The 27,789-nt window shown below is 38.1% G+C and overlaps 1 protein-coding gene across 2 annotated transcripts; it reads right to left on the bottom strand.

The window, feature by feature from the left end:
* Positions 1 to 237: 237 nt before the first annotated feature.
* Positions 238 to 24,110, bottom strand: SUV39H2 (suppressor of variegation 3-9 homolog 2 (Drosophila)). 2 transcript variants are annotated; one of them, XM_006894283.1, is made up of 6 exons: positions 23,977 to 24,110; positions 20,716 to 20,861; positions 5,710 to 6,381; positions 3,193 to 3,339; positions 1,521 to 1,650; positions 238 to 344 (listed from the first exon to the last, which is right to left on the bottom strand). In XM_006894283.1, the coding sequence occupies exons 1-6, from the start codon at positions 24,005 to 24,007 to the stop codon at positions 238 to 240; spliced, it is 1,233 nt and encodes a 410-aa protein (XP_006894345.1). In that variant the 5' UTR covers positions 24,008 to 24,110. The 2 variants fall into 2 exon arrangements, with proteins under 2 accessions (XP_006894345.1, XP_006894346.1); XM_006894284.1 differs by having other exon boundaries at positions 6,250 to 6,381; positions 23,977 to 24,033.
* Between the last annotated feature and the right edge of the window lie 3,679 nt (positions 24,111 to 27,789).

The following is a 27,789-nucleotide window of genomic DNA, read 5'->3' as shown; positions in this document are numbered from 1 at the left end:
CACTGAATTTGTGCATTTCAAATTACATGAGCCTGTGCTGTTCTCTTCAGAGACCTCAGCAGTGCATTTGGTGAAGATTTTAAAATATGAATTATGAGTTATAAATTAACATAGGCATAATCTTGACAGTATGAAAAAATATTCCCAAGTATTTTTTAAAAAAAAAAAACCAACAAAAAACATTTAATGTTAGGAAAACCAAAGCCGAAATTCTAATCAGTTCTATCTCCTGACAGTTCAGTTGAGGTAACCTCGGCATGTCACAGCTCCACACTTGCACACAGTTCTGATCCTCTTTTTGGCTGGGCTTTGGTCAAAAGAATCTGAAGATAAATCTCCCAAACCTGAATACATAGAAAAAAATAAGAGTCAAGATGAGGTAGAACAAATTTCCAATTTCCTATTAGTTGTAAAGTAGGTAGCCAAGGTGTTTGTGTATTCAAGATCACTAGAGTAAACTCCTAAAACAAACGTACTTTTACACACACACACACACACACACACACACACACACGAATGGCGGTCTGAGCCCACTCAGTAGACTTGCTAATATGCGTTGGTAAGATTAAGAGCTAGATTAAAACTCTACAGGGCTGTTCTACTCCATCATATCAGGCTGAGTACAAAATTTAATCCACTGCACCTAATTAACAGCAATATACGAAATAAATATTCAGAGACAAAAGAACTCTCCTGAAGGAATACCAGTGTGGATGAGTGAAAGGTAAGCACATACTTTTAACCCTCGTGAAAATATTTTTTGAATAATGAAAACTGTGACAAAGTAACATATATACTCATTTAATATATTATTTAAGAATAATGTGTGTTCAAGAAGTAATGTGTCAAAGGAATCATTCTTAGAAAAGCCAAGGAAGAAAACATTTATATAACCACAACAAAGGTGAGAAAGTGGAATGCTCTATTTTAAAACCCTGGGTGCTCTGATGGCGTTGCAGGCTGTATGTAGGGAGTTGCATGAACCCAAAGGTAGTGCTGGTGCCTCTCTGGCAGCGGGACTCCACCAGCATCTCTGAGGAAGGATGAGGAGTCTCCTCCAGTTTGATTTAGCCACCAGAGGGTTGGCTATGAGTTGGTTCTAACTCAACATCTTTTTTCATTTAAAAGTCAGATTTAGTAGGAAATTAAGTTCTTGTGATTTAAATCATAATTTTCAATCTTTCAAATACACATCTTAGCAAGTATTCAGAAATGCAGACATATTTTAAAAAAATATAAGCAGTACGGTACTGAGAAATTATGCTACAATAATTAAACTTCCAAAGAGAAGTTAATAAAAAATATCAGGAAGCAACATGAGGAAGAAAGATTATCATTCAGTCCAAGGTCAGGCAGACCTGGATTCTAGTTTTGGCTCTGTCATATTAGCTTTGTGTCCTTATATACAAGAACATACTCTAATCTTAGAGTCAGTTCTTTTCAACTTTAGTCTGGGTGGTACAGTTTTTCCTTTGTCTAAGTAGGTTGTTCTTAATGAAACTAAACTTGAAAATCCATACCTTTCATCTGATAATCAAAAGTTAGCTCTTCTCCAGCATTTATGGTTCTTGTGGAAAACAGTGCAATTCGAGGAAGACGAGTATCAAGGTTATCAATGAAAACATTGAACACTTGAAGATTTGGGTCACACTAGAAAGGAACATTAGGACATATTTCATTTCTCAGGGTAATAGTTTCCCAAGCTCTACTACAAAATGAGTTGCTTATTGTTTAGAGGTCTTTGAGGTTTTCATTGTTTTATAGAAAAATCTCAGGCTTACGTATATGTAGAGAGAATATAATAAGTTTCCATATATCAAATACATTGTCTAACACTAATTAGCATTTATTACCTCATTCATTCTACTCTCAACTTTTTTATTCTGAAGAATTTTATTGTAAATCTCAGAGAGGGTATCATTTTGCCTGTAAATATTTCAGAAAGGCAATCTAAAACTAGAATAACTGTATTTAAAGCATTAAATCAACCACAGAACTGAAACTTCATACTAAGCATATCATTTCACTGTTTAAACTTTGATTGGAATTTTTGGTATTTTTATACCATCACAACTAAGTAATGTGCTTTTGTGGCTTACTGGGTAAAGAATTGTGCTGCCAACCCAAGGACAGATGGTTTGAATCCACTGAAAACACACTAGAGGGTTATCTATAAATTGGTTCTGAATGGACAGCACATAACAAAACATGAAATTGTTCAAAAGAACAATGTAGTCAGTCATACTAAGAGATAAAAAACCCCAAAAACTCCAAACATGAATAAAAAAAAAAATTTGTTTTTGGAGTATCCTAAATTTATCATGAAAGAAAAAAACCTTACAAATTTAAGGAAATCAGGGGAGCTCTGGTGGCTTAGTGGCAAGAAGCTGCACTGCAATCCCAGAGGTAAGTGGTTCGAATCCACTAGATGCTCTGCTAGAGAAGGAGGGGCAATCTCCTTCTGTACCAGTCAGATCCAATTTGATGGTATACACACACACAAAATAATAAAATTAAGTAAATCAGAAAACAACAGATTGAGAAGATTCACTGTATTCTAATCATACATTTGTTTCTTGGTATGAAATTCAACAAAGGTTCAATACAGTATTTCTTTACTATTGTTGGGTTATTCTAGGGTATGCATTTTCCTTTTTATCTATTAAAAAATACACATGCACGATTATATAACAATAGACAAGCTGAATAGTACTAAATAATTGGCACTTAGATACCCTGTAACAATTTTTTGAGTGTTTATATAAAAGCCTTAAATACTTCAATATAAACCCTTATAACTATAAAAATGTTACCTTCTTTACATTTGAAATCATACATCTAAAATGTAGTTCATTTTTGTCACTTGTGTAAGCTTGTGATTCTTAAATTCTTTTGCCTTTTAATGTCTCTACACATTAAATTTCTCCATTGATCTAAGAATAATCTACCATACAAAGCTGGTGGTAAGTTTAAATGAAGTAGTAGCATGTAAGAAGAATCCAAAGGCATTGGTATTCAGTAGGCATTTCACTATTTATTGTTCTAATTTTGCAATAATATTAAAATACTTTGAAAATGCAAAGTACTTTAAAAGGTACCTAGTTTAAGAATATTCTTGAGATTATAGAAAAGTCATTCAAAACCAGTAATGAATTGGGTTTCAGTCTTGTTCATACGTTAAGTATCTCTTACACTGTGATTCACAAAATGAGAAATATTTCCATATCGAGCTGCATCCACTGTGAATTCATCGGATTCATAGTCAAGATCAAAGAGATATGTGATTCCTTTGTTATCATACAACTGGCCTCGTCTTTCAGCTTCTTCACTTGTGATTACCTAAAAGAAAAAACTAAGTATATTACGTAGCTGTTGCTAAATCTGGAAAGCAGTGAACCAACAAATTCTGAAAAACAATTTGCCAAGGCTTGTTGCAGTATTAATGTCAACGAGTATTTAAGAAGAAATTCAAGTGTCATCATCAAAAAAGCATTCCCATAAACTTCTAGAACTAGATAAGGTGAGAAGCAGAACAATGAATGGAGGAGAAATGATGGTGCAAAAATTAAGGACTTTTAAAAATAGGTTTCAAGACAAACAGCAATAAATGAGCTACAACATTTTATGCTTTTTATTATAATTTATTAAAATGTGGGGGGAAAAAAACAACAAACCATCCCTGTACAACTACTGCTCTCTGTAGGACGTGTTAAATCTAGGGGCAACTGTATGAAAAGTCCACTTTTTTGGGCAAGCTAATTTTCAATAAAATTCAATAGTTCAAAACCATCATCCATAGTTCTGCTCTTAAGAATGGAGCTTTACCATATGCTCACCATGAAGAAACCAAAATTGTTTAAAATGATTCGTGTCTACCAAATTTGGCTGCTGCATTAATTAGGCCAAAAAGGAATAATTTGTAGAAGATAGAGCATCCTGAATAACAACTAATTTATCATATTCTGTCATGTTAGCTCTAATCTCAGAATCCTAAATGAATGTCATGATAATTATAAATGATCTGATATATAAAAACCAAACAGATATGGCAATTCCAGATTTACAGCCATCCTTGCATTTTTCTAATTGGCTTAATTCATCATTCCTTTTGAGGCAATATGGGGTAGGGGTAAAGAATAGAAATTTTTGAGCCTTGTTTTGAATCCTAACTCTTCTTGGTTACTGTGTAACCTTGAGCAAATTGCTCAATCTGCATTTGTTTCCTTCTTCATAACAGGGATCTACTACCTCATAGGCAACATCATGATAGATGGAGAAAAGATTGAAATTGTCCATTACTTCGTTTTCCTTGGATCCAAAATCAAAATCCATGGTAATAGCCGTCCAGGAAAATCAAAGACCTGTTGCACTGGGGAAATCTGCTGTCTTAGACCTCTCCAAAGAGCAAGGATGTCAGTCTACACAAACACTACAGTGTCCCTGATCTGAGGCATGGTATTTACAACTGCTTAGTATGTATCTGAAAATGGACAAAGAATAAGGATTGATGAAGATTCAAAGAAGAATTAATGAATTTAAATTGTTTTGGTGAAGAGTATTGAATATCCCACGGACTGTCAAAAGAACAAATCTGTCTTGGAGGAAGTGCAACCAGAGGCAAGGATGGGGAAACTTCATCTCACTTACTTTGGTCGTGATATCAGGAGAGGTCAGTCCTTGGAAAAAGACATCATGCTGGAAAAAGTAGAGGGTCAGCGAAAGGATGACCCTCAAGGAGATGGACTGACACAGTAACTTTAGCAATGGGCTTGGGCATGACAGAGATTGAGGGAAGCACAGGAGAGAGCAAGGTTCAGATCTGTTGTTCACAAGGTCACTATGAGTCGTGGTCAACTTGACAGCACCTAACAACAAAAACAACCTCACAGAGTGGTTGAAAATAATATTCCAAGATAAAAGGCTTGGAATAGTATATAGTACATACTATTTTACATACATATGTATGTGTGTAAACACATCCTAACTGAATAAATTGTTATCTACAAAAAAATAAATTTGCTAGTGTACCCATAAGGCAATTTAGAGAACACTCTTCATGATTCAGAGTATCTGAGCTCAAGGCAGAGGTTAGGCTCGCATATGAATGCAACAAATGCTTTCATGTTACTTATGTTGTCTATTCTACATTATTTTCATGTTAGTACAAAATTGAGTTTATTAACTAGAATTAACTGCATTTAGTCAAATGGATGAAGTAAATGACAACTTAAAAACCAAAGTGAGCATGGGTTTAGATTTTATTTTCTTCCTATAAAAACAGGGATGTCTGGTTTGCAAGGAATTGTGCTGTTGCAAAGGTACACAGTTTGAATCTACCACCAGCTGCTCTGCAGGAGAAAGATGGGTAATCTTCTCCCATGTGATTTACTACCTCTGAAAACTCACAGTAGGGTCAGTTCCAACTCAATAGTAAACAACATAAAATATGCCATTGCCCATTTCAATGATTATGAATTAGTGTCTACTGAAAGAGAACTATATTTGTTTGGTATGTTGTTAGATATTTTTGTTCATACACAAGTTTCTATTTTTTTACTGTGCCAGTGAAATCTCCCACTCCAGAAAACAAATTTTCACTTATCTGCAAATAATATAAAAATGTATCAAACATTTATGTTACGAGGTAAAAAGATAATTTTCAAAACTGTAACTCTTACATGCACACAATTTATTCTGTGATAAACATACCTCTCCAACATATTCCATGACAAAACTCATTCTTTTAATCTTCACAAGTGTTTTTACACCCCAGCCACAGCCATTGCTAGTTCGAAAGACGCAAAGGGAATACTGTGTGCCCTTTTGTACAACCCTATTGGGACAATCAGGTCCACATTGACATCTTGAGTTGCATTCATAGATGGGAGTACCAGGTGGGATTTTAATTTGTTGGTTTTTATTATAAGCCAAAAGAACTCCAGCTTCAGCAGGACAACATTTCTCAACGAGGCAATCTGAACATGAACAACTAAAGGTGACTTCATTTACTAAACTGATTCCAGGAGCTGGTTTATATTCATTAATGTAGTAGAAGTCCAAAGGTGGGCCCTCTAAGTCAACATTATTTTCAACAAATATCATTCCTTTATGATTCTTTCTTCTGTTGAGTTCATCTTGCCATCTCTGCAGCGCTAGCCTTTGTTTGGCCTTCTTTACAATGTATTCAGCAAGGGCAGGCTTCAAAGCTTTATTATTGTTTTTAAGAGTTATTGCTTTGCTTTTCTTTACCTGAGATAAAAAATTTTGCTTGTCATTAGAGAACTGCTGAAGAAGTAATGGACACTTGAGATTTTGTAAAGGTTCCCAAGTATTTGTAGAATCTGGCCATCCTTTCCATTTTACAAGATAATATTCCATGTCCTTAAAATATAAAAGAAAATGTAAATCAGATTACTAAAGTTTTAATTGTTTAAATATCTTAAAATAACAAAATACTTATTTTTCTTAATATAGTTCAGAATATGTAAAGAGTTTTCCAACAAATTACGTATAAATCTTATTTTTCTCTACATAACATATGTGTAAAATTTAGGTGTAGTACAACATGAATGACAACAGACTAGAGAGTCTTGGGATGAGTCTAATCTGGAGAAATATATAAAGATAGTGAAATCTAGGAATATTTTACTAAACATTGTTTAGGTTAAACATGGGGGGGGGTGTTTGCACATGTGTGCATGCCGACTGTGGACTGATGCTACTAATGATTCAGGAACTTAGCCAGTTAGTGGCTTTCTTGGCCAGGTAGAAGTATGCAGGTATTCTCTAGAATGTTATTAATTCTTAATGTCAGAGGCACATATTTCTTGGATGCTGTAATGATGTTTTATCAAGTACAGTCATAATTAGCTATTTGTGGCTAATGAAATATGGGAAATTGAAATGTGCTTTAGTGTAACAACAAAGTACAAAAATACGAAAATATTTCGAATGTTTTTAAAACGTTTAATATGAAAACATCTGGTCATGGAAGATGCTCACATAACACATAAAGAACTAAAATGGTATTATTTTAGAAAACAGAATTAAAGGAAATACAGTGTTCAAAGTAATGCTGCTTATTTCCTTTCACTTTATGGTATTATAGTATTTAATATTACGTGTGCAGCTTAATTATATTTCCGTTGGACTGTTCTAGAGAATGCATACTACTCAGTGTATACTCACTCACGATTGGGTCAGTATACCAAAGATTCATTCTTTTGATTGACCATTCAGGCTGCTTTTGGCCACCATGTTACCTAGAATCTGTCTACTCTAGTGACATATATATCTCCCCCCCCCCCGATACATATATCTTGATGAAGGTACTTAAATGTGGTTAACAGAAAATTCTGAGGTAAAATCCTGCACTTTTATATATTTTATTTTTTTGTCCTCTGGAGCCCTTTTAGAACAGTGAGTTAGAAGTCAGGCTCTTAACCAGAAGGCCGGCAGCTGCTTCCGTTAAGATTTGCAGCTTTGGAAACCTGAGGGAGGGTCACCACGAGGAGAAATCCATCTATAAACATATACCTTATGGTTAAATTAAGAAGAGTAAATGCCTTCTGATACAGCAACATGATTAAACAGCATTCTATACCTTTTAGTTATCATTTTAAGTTATAGGTATTTAGAAGAGCTTGTTAATTGGGATACTTTTTGCTTTTCCCTGAAAATTTAAAGAATATTTTTATTATAAAGTACAGGTCCTTGTGGCAAATTTTTTACTCACTGCTGTCAAGTTGGTTCCCTCCCACAGCAACCCTCCATCGAGCTTCAGAGGCTGTAAATTGCCGATGGGAGAAGACTGCCCATCTTTCTCCTGACTTGAACCACCATATACGGAGCAGTGCAACGTACTATGGAGTGTGCCACCAGAGCTCTTCATCAGCATTTTAGTAATCCTAACAGCCTTCCCCTGGTGGTGGAATGGTTAGGAGTCGTGCTGCCAACCTGAAGGCATGTCGCTGGAATTCACCAGCTGCTCCAAGAGAGCTAGATGAATAATCTCTTCCTGTGCAATTTACAGCTAGAGGGTCAGCTGAGTTGGTTCTGACTTGAGGGCACAAAACAGCAACCAAAGCCTTCCAAATTATCTAGAAGATCTAGAACATAAGATATCTGAAGTGAGCTTATTTTATCTTCCACTGCGTGTATCTTAAGGGGTCCTGGTGGGCCAGTGGTCAAAGCATTTGGCTGCTAACCAAAAAACTCTGTGCATCAAACCCACTCACTATTCTTAGGTGGGGAAAGGAGATAGTCTGCATGGTAATGATTTGGAAACCCGGTGGCAGTTTTACGCTATCCCATACAAAGCGACATTGCTATGAATGAACACCTGGCTGCCATAAGTCAGTTATCCTACAGAGAGCACTGGTAGCCTAGTGGTAAGAAGATGTGCTGTAATCCTAAGGGCATGTGGTTTGAATACACCAGATGCTCCACAGGAGATGGATGGGCAGTCTCCTCCTGTGCAATTTACTGCCTCTGAAAACCTTCCAGAGGGCCAGCTATGGGTTGGTTCTGACTCAAGGGCAAACAACAGGGTCACTATATGGCAGTGGGTTTGCATTCTACACCTGCAGTTTAAAGTTCTACATTCTTCTCAGCAAGCACTAATTGTTGTGAATCAAATGAACTCTGCTTTTTTGTGAAAAGTGGTCAAAATATATTTTTTTTTATTAAAAACAAATTAGTTAAATTATGAGATGAAGATATACACAAAAACTTTACTTTCATGGAAAATACGTGTTGTGATTTCCAGGAAAACCCCCAAAACTCCAAGACTAGACATGCATTTAAGTATTTGCTAAACTGAAGACTCACTGAAGTCTAATGATTTATACCTTCTAAATGTCAAGAATTAGAATTGGAGGTTGGTGTTAATAGACAGTTGCATTATAAATAATAAGAGCCATTTAGTAATATAATTATTTGTTTTCCTAAAAAAACTCTACCTGATGCCAGAATAAAGTAGTGCAACCTGGTCCTTTTGGTGTCTCTCCCACCCCCCCACCCTTCCCTTCTCTATCATAGTCCTGCGTTATGATCAAATTTGCCACCAAGCCGAAATACTGCATATCAGATGATTAAAATATATCCGTCAGTAAAACTCAAATCAACTAGCCTTTAAGGGTGACCATATTAATTCAGTAAGATTTTATTTCAAAAATAATGTAATGTATTCCTTAATACAGGGTGCTCTGGTGGCCTACTGGGTAAAGAGATGGGCTGTCAACCCAAAGGCAGATGGTTTGAATCCACCAGCTGTTCCAAGGGAGAAAGATGCACAATTTCCTCCTGTGAGATTTACAGTCTCTGAAAACCCACTTGAGGGTCGGCTATGAGTTGGTTCTGACAGATGACAATGAGAGTCAGAGAGATATTTTGTACGTTAATCACACTGATACGTTATTTACATGTGGCTAAAGATGGTTAAAAACACTGATGCCATTAGCAAAAATAGAAATAGTAGTAGTAGTTAGTTCTCTGTAGACGCCTGCATTATTTTTTCCACAAGTAGCTTTCATTTTTAACATCCAAAGTTACTTCAATTCTGAAAAATGTAAAACTTCTTTTACATGGAAAAGTTACTTTGACTCAGAATATAATTTAATTTGACACCTAAAGTTCCAAATAAAAGCCAAGAAGTTTGTAAATCTTACGTATTGCATCATCATCTTATTCAGATATGTAATCAACTCTTGATTACCTATAGTAATGGAGTACAGTGGTAAAAATTTATCCTAAATCACTGGCATGTGATTTAGAATGTATCATACAAATCTTTTCTTAAAGACATTTTCCCACACTACGTTTGGCTGAAGTTAAATTCAAATATTTTACCATCTATAAGGGCATGCAAGTTTGGCCACTAGGGGGTGTGACAGATTATATTACTAGACTTTAGGAGTAAAAAAGTCATTGAAAGAAGGCAGAAATAATACGTACAGCAAGACACAACACAATTTAAAATCATTTTTTAAAAGGTCAAGTATCACTATATTTTAAAGGACGAGGAAAAGGAATATAGATCAGACTATCAGAAAAGGACAAAAAGGAAGGAGAACCAACTACAAAGCAAAAAGACTGATAGAATTTGAGTAGGGAACATGGTGGGTGGGATGAAAAATACATGAACTGGACATTATTGCTAAGTACTATAAAATAAAGGCACCCTAGTGGTGCAGTGGTTAAGAGCTTAGCTGCTGTCTGAAAGGCCACTGGTTTGAAGTTGTCTCACAGAAAAGATGAGGCTGCCTGCCTCCACAAATACTACAGCCTGGACAACTGTACAGGAAAGTTCCCTCCTGATGGATAGAGGGTCGTTGCTCTAAGTCCAACTCAAATGGCAATGGGCTTTTTTATTAGAAAACAGTGAAGAGATGGATTTAGTTGAGTTGAGAAGGTCAAAGTGAGAATAAAATTCTAATGGAAAGTCAAGAGAAAATTTTAGACAACCTTGAATCTGGCTAAGGAGTATGAACTTCATTGTATGCCAGTAGTTCTTACAGTTCCTAGAAACCATGATCTTACTGTTGGAAGCATCATTAAACACAAATACATTTAACTATTTTTACCAATCTTCCTAATAGGCAAACTCTTCAGTCCTCACTCTACTTGACTTCCTGGAGCCATCAGTCACCATCACTCCTCCTCAAACTTCTGCACCAGAATTTTTCCTTCTTCCTTTCCTACCTCTTTGCTGAGATTGTATCCCTGACCCATCTCTCAAGCAGCCTTTTGACACTAGTGTTTATCTATTTTGAGAATCTGATAAGAGCTATGGCCTTTCTAAAAAGAGTCACAATAAAAAATTTTAGCAATTTCAAGATATCTGAATTACAGGTTAGGAATCCCTGCTCTAAATGTGATCTCAAGGCAACTTCATTTCTGATGACTAAAACTTTTATGTGTAGTCATACACTATGAACTTGGAGAAACGAAGAAAAAAAAGAACTTGGAGAAACGATGAAAGTCATTCAGATCTTTCATTCATGGGTTCGCTATGAGTTGTCTACGACTCAACAGCACTTAACAATGCAACATATCCAATAGCTTACTGGATGTCCATGTAGGTGCCCAGCAAATTCTCAAAGCAATCTACCACATACAGCTTACCACTTTCTTTCCGAAATGGGTTCTTTCTATATTGGCATCATGGTAATGATGACATCCAAAGTGAGAACTACATAAAGTCAATTTTGACTCTCTCCTCTTAACCATCATTATGTTTCTGTAGTTATTTCCTTTCATTCCTATGGCTTTAACTGCTTGCATCCTCAATTCTTATCTAAATTATTACTTTCCCAACTGGCAATACTGCACCCAGACTGTTATGTGCCGTTGCGTTGCCTATGACTCATAGCAACCCTGTGTACAACAGCCCTGAAAACTGCTCTATCCTGTGCTAACTCTGTTTCTGACAAATCTACCCTCATTACCCTAGTCACTGAATCAATCCATTGCATCCTCTCTTTCTCTGTCCCTCTCCAAAGACTGGTACCTTCTTGCAACATGCCCAAAGTATGTCAGACAAAGCTTCAGAAACCTTGCCTCCAAGGAGCAGCCTGGCTTCAGCATCTTTAGGACGGACCTGTTTGTTCCTGGCAGTCCATATTATATTCAACACTCTTCTCCAGTACCACAGCTCAAAGGCATCAATTCTCTATCATCCCTAGTTACTACTGTTCAGCTCTCTGACACGAAGGAAGCAATTAAAAAGACTATGGTCTGGATCAGGTGCACCATAGTCTCCAGACTGACATCATTGCTCTTGAGTACTCTGGAGAGGTCCCTGACAGCCAACTTTCCCAATGCAATTTGTCTTTTAATTTCCTGGCTACTGGTAACAAGAGTGTTGACTGTGGAGCTAAGCAAAGTAAAGTTGTTAGCAACCTTAATCTTTTCACCACCTATCATGATGCTGCCCAGTGGTGAGAATCTTTAATTGATGCTGAGCTTCAATCCATATTAAAGGCAACAGTCCTTGCTTGACCTTCTACAGCAAGTGCTTCAGGTCCTCCTTGGTTTCAGCAAGCAGGGTTGTGTCATCTGCATAATGCAAGTTCATGAGTCTTCCTCCAATCTTGGTGCAACATTCCTCTTCATAGAGCCCAGCCTCCCAGATGATCTGTTCTGTATATAGATTGAATAGGTATAGTGATAGGATACATGATACATCCCTGGCGTACACCCTTCCTGGTTTTGAACCATGCAGTGTTTCCTTGCTCTGTTCTGATGATTGCTTCCTGGTCCAAGTACAGGTTTCGCATAAGCACAATCAAATGTTCTGGGATTCCCATTCTTCTCAGAGTCGGCTGCAGTTTGTTGTGATTCACACAGTCAAATGCTTTTGCATAGTCAGTGAAACACAGACATTTCTCTGGTACTCTCTCAGCCAAGATCTGAGATTAGCTAGAATATCCCTAGTACCATGACCTCTTCTAAACTCAGCGTGCACTACTAGAAAATCTCTGCTGAAGTTCTATTCCAGTCATTTTTGGATAATTTCAGCAGCATCCTGTTTGCATGTAATAGTAATGATTTTGTTTGATAATTTCTGTACTCTCTCAGGTTACCTTTCTTTGGAATGGGAAGAAATACAGATCTCTTCGAGTCATCTGGGCATGTGGTTGTCCTCCAGATTTCTTGGCACAAATTAGTGAGTCCAGGGAAGCATCTGTTTGTTGAAATGTGTCAGGTTTTTAAGCTATCAATTTCTGGGCCTTGTTTTTTGCCAATTCTTGAACTTCTTCCTTCATCACCATAGGCTTTTGCTCATATGTTGTTTCATGAAAACATTTCTGTGTCAGCCAATTCCTTTCAGTACAGTGACTCTGTATATTCCTTCCATCTTCTTTTAATACTTCCTGGCTCATTTAATATTCTGCCCAAAGCATCCTTAAGTATTGCAACTCGTTCTTCAACTCCTTCAGCTTAAGAAATGCTGAACGAGGGTGAACTCTGGTGGCCTGGTGGCAAGGAGCTGTACTGCAATCCCAGAGGTGTGTGGTTCGAATCCACCAGATGCTTTGCTGGAGAAGGAGGGACAATCTCCTCCTGTACCAGTCAGATCCGACTTGACGGTACACACAAAATAAAAATAATAAAATTTAAAAAAAGAAAGAAATGCTGAACGAGTTCAGCCCTTTTGATTTTCTGACAACTCTTTGCACATTTCATTATAATACTTTGCTTTGTCTGCCCAAGCTTCCCTTTGAAACATTCTAATCTATCCTTTACTAAACTGAAGAATTTACTTATAAAAAGAAAACTTTTTAAATTAAATTGTTAATGAGTATCCACTGCCTACAGAACAAAATTCAAATTTATTATTACAACAAAAAAAAGCTCTGCTGTTCTGGTCCATCAGCTGCTTCCTGGAAGAAAAGAAGGGCTATCTCCTCCTGTGTGATTTACAGCATCTGAAAACTTGCTGGACAGTCAGCTATGACTTGGTTTTGGTTCTGACTTCACAGCACAATAAGAAAAATTGTTTCATCTTTGTATGTGTAGAAAAAACCCTTAATTTTTAAAAATTCAGTTCAGATGTCACCTCTTCTATGAAGTCCTGCCCATCTTATCTAACAAGGATCAAGTCAAACCACTTGTGTTCCCACTTTTATTCTAAAGATAAACCATTTGGACAGAGGGATGAAATCGTATTTTTGCTATCTTTTGAACCTACCACAATTGCCTAACATTTCTTAGGTTCTGAATAAAATTTCTGAATACATAGCAAAAACCATGATGATCACATGTAATGTAAAAAAAAAAATTACAATATACTTTAAAAAATACAAAAACTTAACCTGCAGACAAACAGTTCATGCTTTCTCATTAATGTTTGTCATTTGCTATATGTGCACAGGGAGCTCTGGTGGCTTAGTGGTTAAGAATTGCACTGCCAACCCAGAAGCACATGGTTCAAATTCATCAACTGTTCCATGGGACAAAGATGGGCAATCTCCTGTGCAATTTACTGCCTCTGAAAAGCCCTGCAGGGTTAGCAATGAGTAGGTTCTGACTCACAACAACAAATTCCCGTAGTCAACAAGTGGCAACAAATGCCAACATTTTTTAAAAAAGTGTCTTCCTGGAAATTTTTAAATCATCACTCACTATTCAGGATCAGTGGTAGAACAGCTTACATGAACACAGTGTTTCATGGGCATACAATTCGAGAACTCCTACGGCCCAGGGGAAGTCATTGGATTTTCATTGTAGCAGCTGACAGAGACTAGAATTTGTGATGTGTGGGTTAGAAACCCAACACTGACAGATTAGTCCCCTGACCTTGAAGTAGTCATCTGCTTAATGTTGTTTACCTGATCTCTAAAATATGGCTTTTAGTCTAATGATTTCTATTATCGTAGTTATGGGGGAAAAACCCCACTCTAGGAAAATCAATTTACTCTTACTATATAGGGCATCCAGTTAGTTTGTGCCACTCAACATAGTTGTGTTTCTAAAGACAGAAGATTACCTGGATTCTTTAAGTAAAAACTTTAGGCATTGTTTATTCACTTACAGATGTCTACTACTGTGCATAGTGTTCCTTATTCCTCATTGTTAAATATGTTTAACCCATAGCTTCTGCCAGGGATTATATGGTAAAAGCACTGCTGCAGAAAATCATTCAAGGCTGAGAATGGTTACAATTTATGTCCTTTTAGTTCAAAAGAACATCTGAAACTCACACTAGTAGCAACTCCTTTGTTCCACCAATTGGCATTCTATCCCTGAGTTAGCTATTTTGGATCTCCCTGTTCCTCAAAGTCCATATGCTAAGCTTCTCCCCTGTTATTCTCAACAGTGCATGACCTTTGCTCTTAATGAGAGAGAAACAACCTACTAGATATAGATCCCAATTTCCAGCCCTATAAAGATGAGGTGGATAGCAATGCAACAGAAGAGATGCCCTTCCTCTCTTCTGCACTCGGCTTTTCATTCTCTCATGTTCCTCACCAGCATTAACCAGTCCCCATTTTTTGTAAAGTAAAATGATACTAAGTCTCTTTAGAAATAGAAATGTTTAAGACCTCTATATATGTAAGGGATAACTAAAAAAAGGTAAATTATTATGAGAGTATATAACTTGTTAGAGCACTTAATTTTCAAAATCTTATCAAGTGTGTTAACACAGAAATGAATACACACACACACACACACACACACACACACACACACACACCCCTTTTTGCCCTACACAGCCTCTTTCCTTTTCTTTAGTTAGGCTTCTTAAAAAAAAAAGTTGTCCATACTACCCTACCTTTATTTTCTTCCACCTTATTTTTTTTTAACCCACTCTGTTGTTATAAACTGCTGAGTCAGAGCTGACCCCTCCAGGGGGTTTTCAGAAACTGTAAATCACATGAGAGGAGACGGCTCATCTTTCTCCATTGGTGCAGCTGGTGGATTTAAGCTACAGGCCTTGTGGATAACAGTGCAACTCCTCACGACTAGCCAACAAAGCTCCCTCCATCTACTCTACGCTGCCTTTTTCTAGCAAGAATTACCAAACCAAATAAATTCTTCTCAGTTCTTAGATCTAGGTCTCTTTGCCCTTTTGTTAATATCTGTTCCTGAGGCTCCCATAATTTATTTTCTGACCACTTTGTCTCAGTATCCATACAGAGTCTCCTATGAGGGTTCCTTAATACCCCTCAAGCCTTAACCGCAACCCTTGTTCCTCTTCTCCTTTTCTTCCTGTTTCCTGGTGCCCACCTTGCCACCTTTATTAATTGATGCGTAACAACAGAGTAATGTTTTCAATACACACATCACATCATGTTACTTCTCTGTTTAACACGAGTCAGTGTTTTCTATTACCCTTACAATACAGTCCTAAATCCTTTTTCTGGTCTAAAGAGTTGTGCTTTCTGGATCCTGCCTCTCAATTCAGCTGTACCTCATACCTTTTACCCACTGTTGTTTTTAGTTGCCAATGAGTTGACTCTAACTCACAGCAACCCATGAACGACAGATGGAAACCACATCCAATCTTGTGCCACTCCAACAACCTCCACTGTGCTTAAACACACTGTTGCAGTCACTGTTGTCAATTCATCTCCTTGAGGGTCTTCCTTTGCTTCTCTGACCCTCCACCTTTCCAAGCAGATGTTCTCTTTCGAGAAATGGCCCTTTCTAATAATAAGTCCAAAGTAGATGAGATGAAGTCTCACCATTCTTAGCCTCCACTCCTTACCCAATCTTGTTTTTAAGAAGCACCCTGGAAGCACTTCTTCCAAGATGGATTTGTTTATTCTTTTGGCAGTCCATGGTATATTCAATATTCTTGGCCAACAAAATGGGAAAAAAAATAAAATTTATTTGATCTTCCTTATTCATTGTCCAACTTTCACAAGCATGTAAAACCACTGAAAATATCATGACTTAACTTAGGCACACCTTGTTCTTTAAACGAGGGAATGATGGTGGTCTACTGGGTAAGGAGTTGTATTGCCAGCCCAAAGACAGGCAATCTCCTCCCATCTGATTTACAGCCTCTGAAAAACAGCCGGATGGACGGTCAGCTGTGAGTCAGTTCTGCCCTGATGGTAAGGAGTATGTGAGTAGTCTTTAAAGGTCTTAAACAAATGGTGTTAAACTGACAATCCAAGCTTGTTCCTTGCTTCTAAGGACCACTCTGGCTTCAATTCTTCGAGGCAAATGTTTGCTCTTCTAGCAGTTTCAGGGTATTATTCAATATTCTTCACCAACACTACAACTCAACTATAACTTATTCACTACAACTATTCCTTATTCATTGTCTGTTCAGCAGTCATATATAATTAAAAATACTATGGCTTGGGTCCGGCACTATCAATAGCCAGTAAGAAAGCACAAATCAAAACCACAATGAACTACCATTTCACACCCACGATGACGACTAGTAGAGAGTTCTGGTGGACAATCAGTCCCAAAGGCACATAGTTCAAATTTAGCAACTGCTCCACGGCAGGATGAGTAACCTCCTCCCATGTGATTCACTGCCTCTGAAAACCTGCTGGAGGGTCAGCTCTAAGTTGGTTCCAACTCTCTGGCACACAAGAGGATTAATAATGAGATCTGGTGGCTTAATGGTAAGGAATTTTGCTGCCAACACAGAGGTATATGGTTTGGATTAAGCAGCTGAATCTACCAGGAGAAAAATGGGCAATCAATTCCCATGTAATTTACTGCCTCTGAAAAAAACATGCTGGAGGGTCAGTTATATGTTGCTTCTGACTCAAAAGTACACAACAACAACTAGTAAGGAGCTCTGGTAATACAGTATTAAGTTGTGCTACTAATCAAAAGGCCATAGGTCTTCAGTGGTTGAAATCCACCAGCTGCTCCATGAGAGGAAGGTAGACTTCTTTCTTCAAGTGTTACAACCTCAGAAAACTACTGGAGGGTTGTTATGAGTCAGAATTGACTAGAAGCTCAAAGGCAGTGAGTTTGAAGATGACAACAGGAGCTCTGTCATGGTAATCTGTAGAGCTGTGCTGCTAGTTAAAAGGGGGTTCCAATCCACCCTGTGCTCTTCAGGAGAAAGATGAGACATCTCCTCCCATCTTTATAGCCTCTGAAAACCCCGCTGGAGGATCAGGTCTGAGCTGGTTCTGACAACAGCAGTGACTTTGATATTTTTTTAAAAAAAGATTTTAATTTCCTTTTAATTTGGTGTGCCATCAAACTGGAATGGACTGGCACAGGAAGAATTTGCCCATCCTTCTCCAGTGGAACATCTGGTGGATTTTAATCACGCACCTTCGGGACTGCAGTGCAGCTTCTTGCCACTAGGCCACCAGAGCTCCCTAACTTTAATCTTTTTAAAAATGGGATGTTAATGATAAAAAAAGAGGTGACAACAGGTATTAGTGGGGATGTGGAGAAACAGAAACTCTCTTATAGTGAGAACATAAAATACTGCAGCTGCTTTGGAAAGCAGTCTGGCAGTTCCTCAATCAAGCTTAGGTAATATGGTAATTGATAATTAGGTAAATAGGTAATATATTAGGTAATAATAATGACCCAGCAATCTGCTCCAAGGGTCTACTCAAGATAAATGAAAACATATGTCTATGTAAGGAACTGTACATGAACAACTACTGGATGGTCATAGTATTATTTATGAAAGTCCAAATCCGAAAACAGCTTGAATTTTCATCAACTGATTAAGAAAGGGACATCATGTTTAGAAAGGTGGTGGGTCACTGAAGGACAGGAAGACTTCTAATGAGATGAACTGATACAGTATCTGTGGCAATGGACTCAAATGTATTGAGGATGCTATGGATGGCACAGGTTAGGACTATCAGTCATACTCAACTTGATGGCATCTCGCAACATAAACAACACAAAGACAGACAAATTAGTGGTTATCCGTATCTGGTGGGAAAGGCGCTCTGGTAAAGCGTTTGGCTGCTAACCAAAAGGTCAGTGTCTGATTCTACCCATCAAACAGACTGCTCCTCTAAAAATTTACTGCTTTAGAAATCTGTAAGCCGCTCTACGGTGTCTTACAGAGTCACTGTGAGTTGGATATCAATTCAATGGCAGCACAGTTTTGGTGAGCACTAGGGGGTGTAGTGGGGTAGAGGAGGCTGTGTGGTGTTTCTTTTTGGTATAATGAAAACATTCTAAAGGTGACTGTGCTAACAGTTTCACAAGTCTGTAATATAATAGAAATTGGACTGTACACATAAAATAGGTAAATTATATGGCAAAATAAGCTGTTTAAAAAGTTAATGGAAAGTCATGTAGAATAACTGTTGAGCAGGAAAGCAAGGTCAAATGGTTATTTCTGAAAATTAGGGAGATCTGAATATGTTAAATAATTTAAATCAATCAGGAAAGATCTGAATGTGCACATCAATGATCTATATTAGTGAAAAAGGGAGAGCTTGGCAGAATAAAGGGCAAATGTGATTGCACTAGTGAAGCCTGCAGTCAGGGACCTTTCCAAATTATTGTGGAGCAATGATACCAGTTTAAGGACTAAGGAGCACCTGATTCAGGCCATATCTTTTACGTCATTTGCTATGCATCTGAGAGCTGGACAATGACTAAGATGACAGAAAAAATAATTGATGCCTTTGAACTGTGGTGTTGAAGAGAGAATACTGAATATTCCAGGACTGCCAAAAGAACAAGCAGGTATGTCTTGGAGAAGGTGCAGCCAAAATGCTCCTTGGAGGCAAGGAACATGCTTTGAGCATGTTGAAAGGAGAGGCTATTCCTTGGAGAGGGACATCATGTTTGGAAAGGTGGAGGGTCAGTAAAGAGAGGAAGCCCCTCAACCAGATGGAATGACACAGTGACTGCAGCAATGGATTTAAATGTGTCAGAGATTATGAGGATGGCACAGGATAGGACATCTATTGTTCATAGGGCTGCTATGGTCATACCTGACTCAGTGACATCTAACAACAAAAACAACCGTATGACAAAAGTTTGGAGGAGATGAATTGGAAGAAAAAAGAAAAATGGTAACATTTTTGAAAGAAAGATCTAGTCAAGGATCCTACCACTCAGTGAAGTAGAAGAAGCCTTCTGCTAAACCAAACCTACTGTCAAGTGGAATACAACCTACAGTGAATGACCTCTCAGGACAGGACAGAAGTGCCTACAGTTCCATGGCCATAAATCTTTATAGAAGCAGACTGCCACACCTTTCTTCTTGGGATTCTGGTGGTTTGAGCTGCTCATTTTTCACTAGCAGCTGGCTCTTAAACACTGCATGATGAGGGTGCTCATAAGAGACTCAAGGATATAATAAATTTCAGGAAAGTAATAAAAAATGGAAAAAACCCGCCGAGAACAGAAAAGGAAACAATAGGTAAAGAAAAAGCTTGTCAAGTGGAATTGGTCAGCCTGAGAATGGAAATCACAAATTTTAATACTGTCAACATTTTATGAATTTATGATATTTTATGATGCACTAATCAGCCCCAAGCTTGTGAGCTTGTATGGCAGATGCCTGGGCTGCTTGAGAGCCAAACGTAGCTGAGAGTATCAGTGAGGTGCTTGATCATAAGATTCCACTGAGTGAGAAGGTAGGAATGGCCAAGTAAGATGGGCATTTCAAAGGAAGAACTGAATTTAGGGAATGATTCAATACAGAAGAGGAAGGAAAAGGAAAATAATAAGATTCTTAAATACATTGCTTTGGAAGAGCTTGACAGATTCTTGGCCAAAATAGTTCTTGGAGAAGGAGATACATGATAGATATTAATTGCTCAAAAATGTTGTTTTAAATTTTAGATTGAAAGTTTCTTCAGAGACCATTACTAACAATAGGAATTTGACATTATATCAGGAAATACAAATGGTGATGCTCTTACAGAGATCCCTTCACACTAAAATTGGTTTAAATTTTCAGTTTCACTTCAGGTGATAGTGGGGAATATGATTTAGTTACAAAATGAATGACAGAAGTCAGTCTGAGATAAAACTTGTGCTCTGTAATCCACACAGAGATAATCAAGAGTTGGATGTAGAATGATATAATTATCTAAAGTATTCTAATGCAAGAAAATGTTATGCTTCAATATCCTCTCAATTTATTTAGCAATATAGATAATAGGACACATAAAATTTATGATGGCTTAGAATTTTAAACATTGGGAGCTTTGCTTGTTTTAAGGTTCTTTTTATGTTACAGAAATATGAAATATTGAAATCTGAATATGTCTCTTTTAAGGGGCTAGATATTTGCCTTACCTTTACTACCTTGTAGTCACACAAGTATTCCACCTCATAATTGTTTAGATTCCTTTTGGTGATTCCAATCGATTTACATGTGAGCTTTTCTTTTCTACATAATTCCTGAAGAGTATCAAGTGAAACTAGGCAAGGCACACACCAAGCTATAATAAGAAAATAGAATTCTTTACTAATGAAATAGCTCGTCAATGAAAAAAATAAATAACTTAAACCCGCCATATCCTCCCCCCTTCAACTGGCGATTTTATAGGACTGAAAATTCATATGGCAAGAAATCAATTGTGTTTTTACGAAAAAAACAGACCTCTATACTGCCAAGTTTAACTGAGGTCAAGACATTTTTACTAAGCCACTTGGACAAAATGTCTCATTTCTCTTTAAGTTTTCTTAAAATTACATGTAGATGCAAAGATCACAATTAATGTTTCTCACTTTTCAATATTTTGTGAATTAATTTAAACTCAGAACTCTAGGATTTCACACTTGTTCCACATATTCTATGTAGAATATAATTATCATCTAAGTCATATTATAAACTCTAGTGGCTTAGTGGTAAGGAACTGTGCTGCCAATGCAAAGGTAGGCACTTCAAATCCACCTGCTGTTTCACAGGCGATGAAGATGGACGATCAACTCCCATGTAATATACTGCCTCTGGAAACCTGCTAGAGGGTCAGGCATGGGTTGGTTCCAACTCTATGGTACATAACAACATTTTATTAAACTTAGATCTTAGTTTGTTTAGGGTAAGATTTATTATCCTTAGAACCATATCTGAAATATATTTGAAAACCCAATTTTCTACTTTATGAAACAGTAACTTTCTCCTTTCTCTTAATTGGGCAATAACAAAAATCTAATACAAATAAGGTTTTATAGGTACAAAATGCATACATATGTCCTACTTTTTTGCATTTTGGAATGATGAACAAAATTTTAGCACCTCCAATTGTCTTGCCCATGCCATATATAACCAAGAGCTACAAAAAAAATGAAAAGTGTATTTTTTCAATACTTATTCTGATACTGTTTGGCATATTTCTGTATTGTTTTTGAAACTGTGAGAAAACAGAGTATTCCACTTATATACCAAACTTCAAAATATCAGACATGCTTATGATCAACCAGAACTGATAGTGTGCAGATTTTATTCTAAAATATAGGTAAACTGTACATAGTTATGGCACATTTAAAATAAAAGTTACTTAAAACTAGCTTTAGAAATAAGCAATAGACTTGATGTTTTTGTCAAATGTTACAGTAAGCACAAGAGAGGACTCTCAATAGGGAACTCTCTTGGCTTATGAGGTCAGTAGTTGTGCTGACTAACCAGGTGTGTGCTTTCTGAATTTACCCACTTCACTGATGGAGAGAGATGGACAATCTCCTCCTGTGCGATTTATAACCTCTGAAAACATGTTATGAGATGGTCCTTGCTAGTTGGTACATAACAACAGAGAGGATGACAGTCCTTGGCTCTATCCTTCCTTGCTCTGTCACATAGCTACATGACTTTAGTGAGGCTGCCATCTCTTTGGGTTTCAGACTTACTGGGGAAATGTTGGAGTAAACTGAGGTTACCAAACAAAATCTATCAGAAAGCCCAAGTTTTCCTAGATGACTCTCCAGGGGAGCTCTGAGAAGCTTTTATGCTTTGAGGTAACCTCCAAGGAAGAATGGAACACAGGTGCATCGACTTCACTCCACACTTGGTTCCTCCTCTGGAATGCACACATTGTCAGAAACCCTTATGCATCATTTTCATCAAATTCCTGTAAACAATTCGGAACTCTCAATCAAGAAAGTGAAAGGTATTTCCCCCCCACCCCAAATCTGAAGAAGGCAGTTGCTTGCTTTTGATTGGGGGGGTGGGGGGATGGCTTAAATCCCTTTTATTTAAAATTGGCTGGATTTTTACTGTAAAGTTAATCACATTATTTTGATCCAGTGCTGCATTAGATTCTACCCAACATGTATTTTTTATCCGCTGTCCGTGCAATTTCTATCTAGCTGAAGGAACATGAAGATTGAAGACACAAATCTGCATGAACAAGTTATTTTTGAGAATAAAAAACAACCCAAAAAACCACACCCCAAAACCTAAAAACGAAATATAAAAACTGCAAGCATTCAGTACAAAGGCAAAATTCCCATACAGTGTAACAATGTGGGAAAAGACTTCATTCACAAGATTAACTATTTCATTACCACTAAAATAACTTTACTAAACTAGTTCACTCTTAAGCCTGCCGTTCATATCAGCAGAAAAACGCAGGGATAATGCGCTCCTCCCAGTCTATCTACGAGGAGTGCAGTGCCCGAAAACACTGTATTCTACAATGTGTTCAAAGTACCAGGCTTTCAAAGCGCGCGCGCGCGCTCGAACACAGGACACACAGACGCCCTTTCAATATCTAATTATCTGGCATCCACACATAAGCACACGTGTTCACGGTGGATAGGAAATTTACTGTAAAGCAGAGCCTACCTTCCCAAATGCCCAATTACTGGGTATTTTCCAATAAAGTTTAACCAAAAGCCAGGTGTCCGAACTGGGACTCTATTTCCTTCCTTATCATATATTACTTTACCCCAACTGCATTTTTCCTGCTATCAAGATCAAATTCACAACACAGGATACTTCTCCCGTCGGAGTTTAAAAGCCAAAACAGTACACAAACATCCCGCCCAAACCACCACAAAGAAGCCAAACCACAAGCCCGCACACAAGGACCTCAAAGCTGCCAGGAGATTAGTCCTGGACGCACCGCCCACGGGGAAGCCCCTGCCCGGTGTCCCAGCTCAGGGCGGCCCGGCAAAATGCCTTTACACCGCGAAAACCCGGGGAACGAGAGTCGGGGCGCACAGGACCCCCAACCGACGAGGGAGGCGATACTCCTAACCACGAAGTCTTCGGGGCCCACGAGGAGGTGCTGACCCTTGGAGCCGCGCAGCAGCTTGGAGGGTGCGCGCCCCTTTCCGGGGCCCAGCTGGCGAGGCGCAGGCCGGCTGAGGTGGGAAACGGGTGCAGAAAGCAGACTCGCTGGGAGAAAGCAGGCTGAGCCGGGAGAAGGGTGAGTGGGCAGATGAAAAAGCTAAGAGCCCAATTCACGCATTTTAGGGGGGTCAGGGTGTCAGCAGGATGAGAGGCGGCTCTCCTTCATCTCGTCCTCTAGGCTGGCCCGCACGTCTCGGCCCAGCTTCCCCGGCTGCTGGGAGAACAGGGATTGCGAACGGGTGCCGCGCTGCAGCCCTCACCTCCTCGAGACTCGGCCCCGGCCGCCGCCATCTTGTAGCGCTTTCATTCAAACTGGCGCGGTCTGACCGGATAGCTCGGTTGGGGCCGACGCCCCGCCCCTCGTCTGGTCCGGGCGGGATTCGGGAGCCAGGGCCGGGGGGTCTAGAACCCACGAAGCGTCCTGACGTCACCGGGGGCCGAGCCTGGGCGGTGGCGGCCAGCGCGCCTGCGCCACACATGGCTGAGGGCAAGGCGAGAGCAGCAGCTGTTCGGTTGAGCCGTCGGAGAGTGCTTCGGTTCCCGTGCGGGAGCATGCTAGTTGGTCTATCCCCAGTCTTCGCCTGCTTCGTTATGCCTTTACATTCTGGAGCAACCAGGCCATTCCACGGCTTCCTGTTGTTTTAAGTCGGCATTATGGGCATATCGTACAAATTCTGAAGTATACAATGGAAATAACGTGGGGAAAAGTAAATTTTCTCCCGGTTCCGGTTTCCTTAGCGACCTAAGTCAAGTAATCATTGTTTTCTCCCACGTTACTTCCCTGAGTCCCAGATTCTTAAAATAGGCTGCACTTTGGGGTCACGCGGAGTCCTCTTTTGATACTGATGTCTTTGTTCAACTCTTAGATTTTTAACTTTAGTTGCTTTGGCCATTGGCCTGGGAACTGGTATTAACCTCGTTGATTCTAATGTGCAGCAGAATTTGAAACTCCAATCTATCAGTGCTTTTCAAAATGTATAGGTATCTGATAGTGTATGTGTATATTATACGGATCTGATACGTATTTTTGTATTTTTCATGTGTATATGTTTTTATGTGCCATCGAGTCGCTTATGACTCACGGCGACCCATGTACAACAGCCCTGAAACTTGCTCTATCCTGTGCCAGCTTTACTGTCTCTGACACACCTACCCCCATTACTCCAGTGACTGAATTCAATCCTTCTCATTGAGGATCTTCCTCTCTTGCGCCACCCCTCCACCCATCCAAGTATGATGTCCCTCTCCAAGGACAGTCCCTCCTTGCAACATGCCCAAAGTATGTCAGATGAAGCTTCAGAATCCTTGCCTCCTGGAGGAGCCTGGCACCCTCTCTAGGATGAACCTGTTTGTTCTCCTGTCATTCAGCACTGTTTTGCATTACTACTGCTAAAAGGCATCAATTCTCTTTCTTTTTAAAAAAAGTTTATTAATTTTAATGAACATTTACAGAGATTTTGGATTTCCATTCATTCACTGTTGCATTTTTCTCCCTGCCCGCCCCCGCCCCCATCAATTCTCTTTCTATTATCCCAAGTCATTGTCCAGCTTTCTGACGCATAGCAAGTAATTGTGAAGACTATGGCCTGGATCAGGTGCACCTTTAGTCTCTTGATTTTTCTGGCTGCTGGTACCAAAAGTGATATACACAATGTGTATAACATCTGGGAAATCTTGAAATGCAGATTCTGATTTGGTAATTCTAGTATTGGTGTTTGGGTTTTTGTTTTGTTTATACACTCCCTAAAATACATGTCTGATGATGGTGGTCATAGGGTTAGAGAGAGAGGGGGTATACCATAGTAGTAGGAGACTTCAATACACCTCTCTCAAGAAAAGACAGAACTATAAGAAAGAAATTCAAGAAAGATGTTGAAGAGTTAAATTACACAATAAGCCAACTCGATCTCATAGATATATACAGGCTAATGCACCCCAAGAAAGCACAGAATACACTCTTCTCCAATGTGTATGGAACATTCTCCAGAATAGATCACATTTTAGGTCATAAGGCAAGCATCATTAAATAAAAACAGAAATAATACAAAGCATCTTCTCAGACCACAATGCTACAAAATTAGAAAATAACAAGAGGATAAAGGAGAAAAAGGCATACAGTGTAAGCTGAGCAACAACTTGTTTGAACATGAATGACACTAGAAGAAATTTTTTAAAAAATTAAAATTTTCCTGAAACAAATGACAATGAAAACACAACTTATCAAATCCTCTGGGAAACAGTCCAAGCAGTGATCAGGGGTCAATTTATAGCAATAATCAAACACAACAAAAGTCAAGAAAAAATAATTGACTAACAAAACATCTCCAGCAAATTAAAAAAGAATAGTAAAACCTGACACCCTCTAAAAAAACTAAAATGATAAAAATTAGGGCAGAAATAAATAAAGTAGAAAACAGAAAAACAATTGAAACCATCCATAAAACCAGGAGTTGTTTCTTTAAAAAAGTCAATAAACTCGACAAACCACTAGCAAAACTAACAAAGGAAAAGAAGAAAAAGACACAAATAATCCAAATAAGAGATGAAAGGGGCAATGTCACAAGAGAACCAACAAAATAAGAAAGTTAACAGTGAATTATTATGGAAAAACTATACTCAAACAAACATGAAAACTTAGAGGAAATGGACAAATACTTAGAACCTACCTAAAGTGACAAAGACCAAAACTGAACACCTGAACAAACCCATTACAAAAGAAGAAACTGAATGGGTAATAAAACAACTTGCAACCAAAATAAGCCCTAGACCAGATGGTTTTACAAGTGAGTTTCAAAGAACTGTCACCAATTCTACATAAAGTATTACAGAAAATAGGAAAAGATGGAATTCTCCCAGACTCGTTTTATGAAACAAACATATCGTTGGTACCAAAGTGAAGTAAAGACATCACCAAAATAGAAAAGTATAGTTCAATATCGCTCATGAACATAGGTGCAAAAACCCTGATTAAAATCCTGGCCAATAGAATCCAACAGTATATCAAACAAAATAATTCACTATGACCAAGAGGGATTCATAAGAGGTATTCAGGATGGATCAACATAACAAAAACAATCAGTGTAATTAATCACATTAAGAAAGCAAAGAAAAAGAACCACGTGATTCTATTAATTGATGCAGAAAAGGCCTTTAACTAAATCTAACATCCTTTCCAGATTAAAACATTCAACAAAGTAGGAATAGAGGGAATTTCCTAAACATAGTAAAAAGTATATACTCAAAGCCAAGAGTCAATATCATTCTCAGTGGAAAGAGAAAAAAGGCATTCCCTTTGAGAACAGGAACTAGGCAAGGATGCCCATTCTCACCTCTCCTTTTCAATATTGTATTGGAAGTCTTAGCTGTAACAATAAGACAAGAGAATAAGAGATATCCAAATTGGCAAGAGGAGATAAAATTATTTCTATATGCAGGTGATATGATAGTATACTTAGAAAACCTTAAAGACTCAGTGAGAAAACTACTGGATATAGTCAACCAATTTAGCAAAGTGGCAGGATACAAGATCAAAATATAAAAATCAATTGGATTTCTCTACAGTGACAAAGAGAATAAAGAACTGGAGCTAAGAAAAACAATATCCATCACAATAGCTAACCACAAGATTAAATACTTGAGAGTAAATCTAATTAGAAACACTGAAGACATATTCAAAGAAAATTACAGAACATTTTTTTTACAGTTTAAAAATTTTATTATTAATTTCAATGAAAATTTACAGAGACTTTGGGTTTCCATTCATTCATTGTTGCACTTTTTTCCCCTCCCAACCCTCCCCCCTAGTACACTACCCTCTTGGAAAAGTAAAAGAAAAATTCTTTCGTTGTTTTATAATCCCTCCCCCTAGGTCCACTCTAAGCCTTCGCTCTGGACTCCTGTCATGACAAAAATACCCAATAATGTTCCCTCTTAAAGAGTTCTGCAAAAGATCGTTACAAAGGATGAAAAAGAAGAAAAGACCAAGATGGATGTCAGATGAGACTCTAAATATTGCATTAAAGCGCCGAGAAGCCAAAGCTAAAGGAAGAAACCAAGAAATCAAAGAGCTAAAC

This window comes from Elephantulus edwardii, unplaced genomic scaffold (genome assembly GCF_000299155.1).
Source record: "Elephantulus edwardii isolate Elephantulus edwardi_28Jun2011 unplaced genomic scaffold, EleEdw1.0 scaffold00139, whole genome shotgun sequence".
NCBI classification, from domain to species: domain Eukaryota; kingdom Metazoa; phylum Chordata; class Mammalia; order Macroscelidea; family Macroscelididae; genus Elephantulus; species Elephantulus edwardii.
This window is presented reverse-complemented; position numbering and strand designations above follow the sequence as displayed.

Bases quoted from the DNA above. Each gene is read 5' to 3' on its own strand.
- SUV39H2 (XM_006894283.1), bottom strand. From the start codon at position 24,007: ATGGCGGCGGCCGGGGCCGAGTCTCGAGGAG. The intron at 1,651-3,192 runs GTAAGAGATACT...GTTCCTTTCTAG, and splicing joins CTCATTTTGTGAATCACAGT to TGTGACCCAAATCTTCAAGT. The intron at 345-1,520 runs GTATGGATTTTC...CTATGTATTCAG, and splicing joins TTTTGATTATCAGATGAAAG to GTTTGGGAGATTTATCTTCA.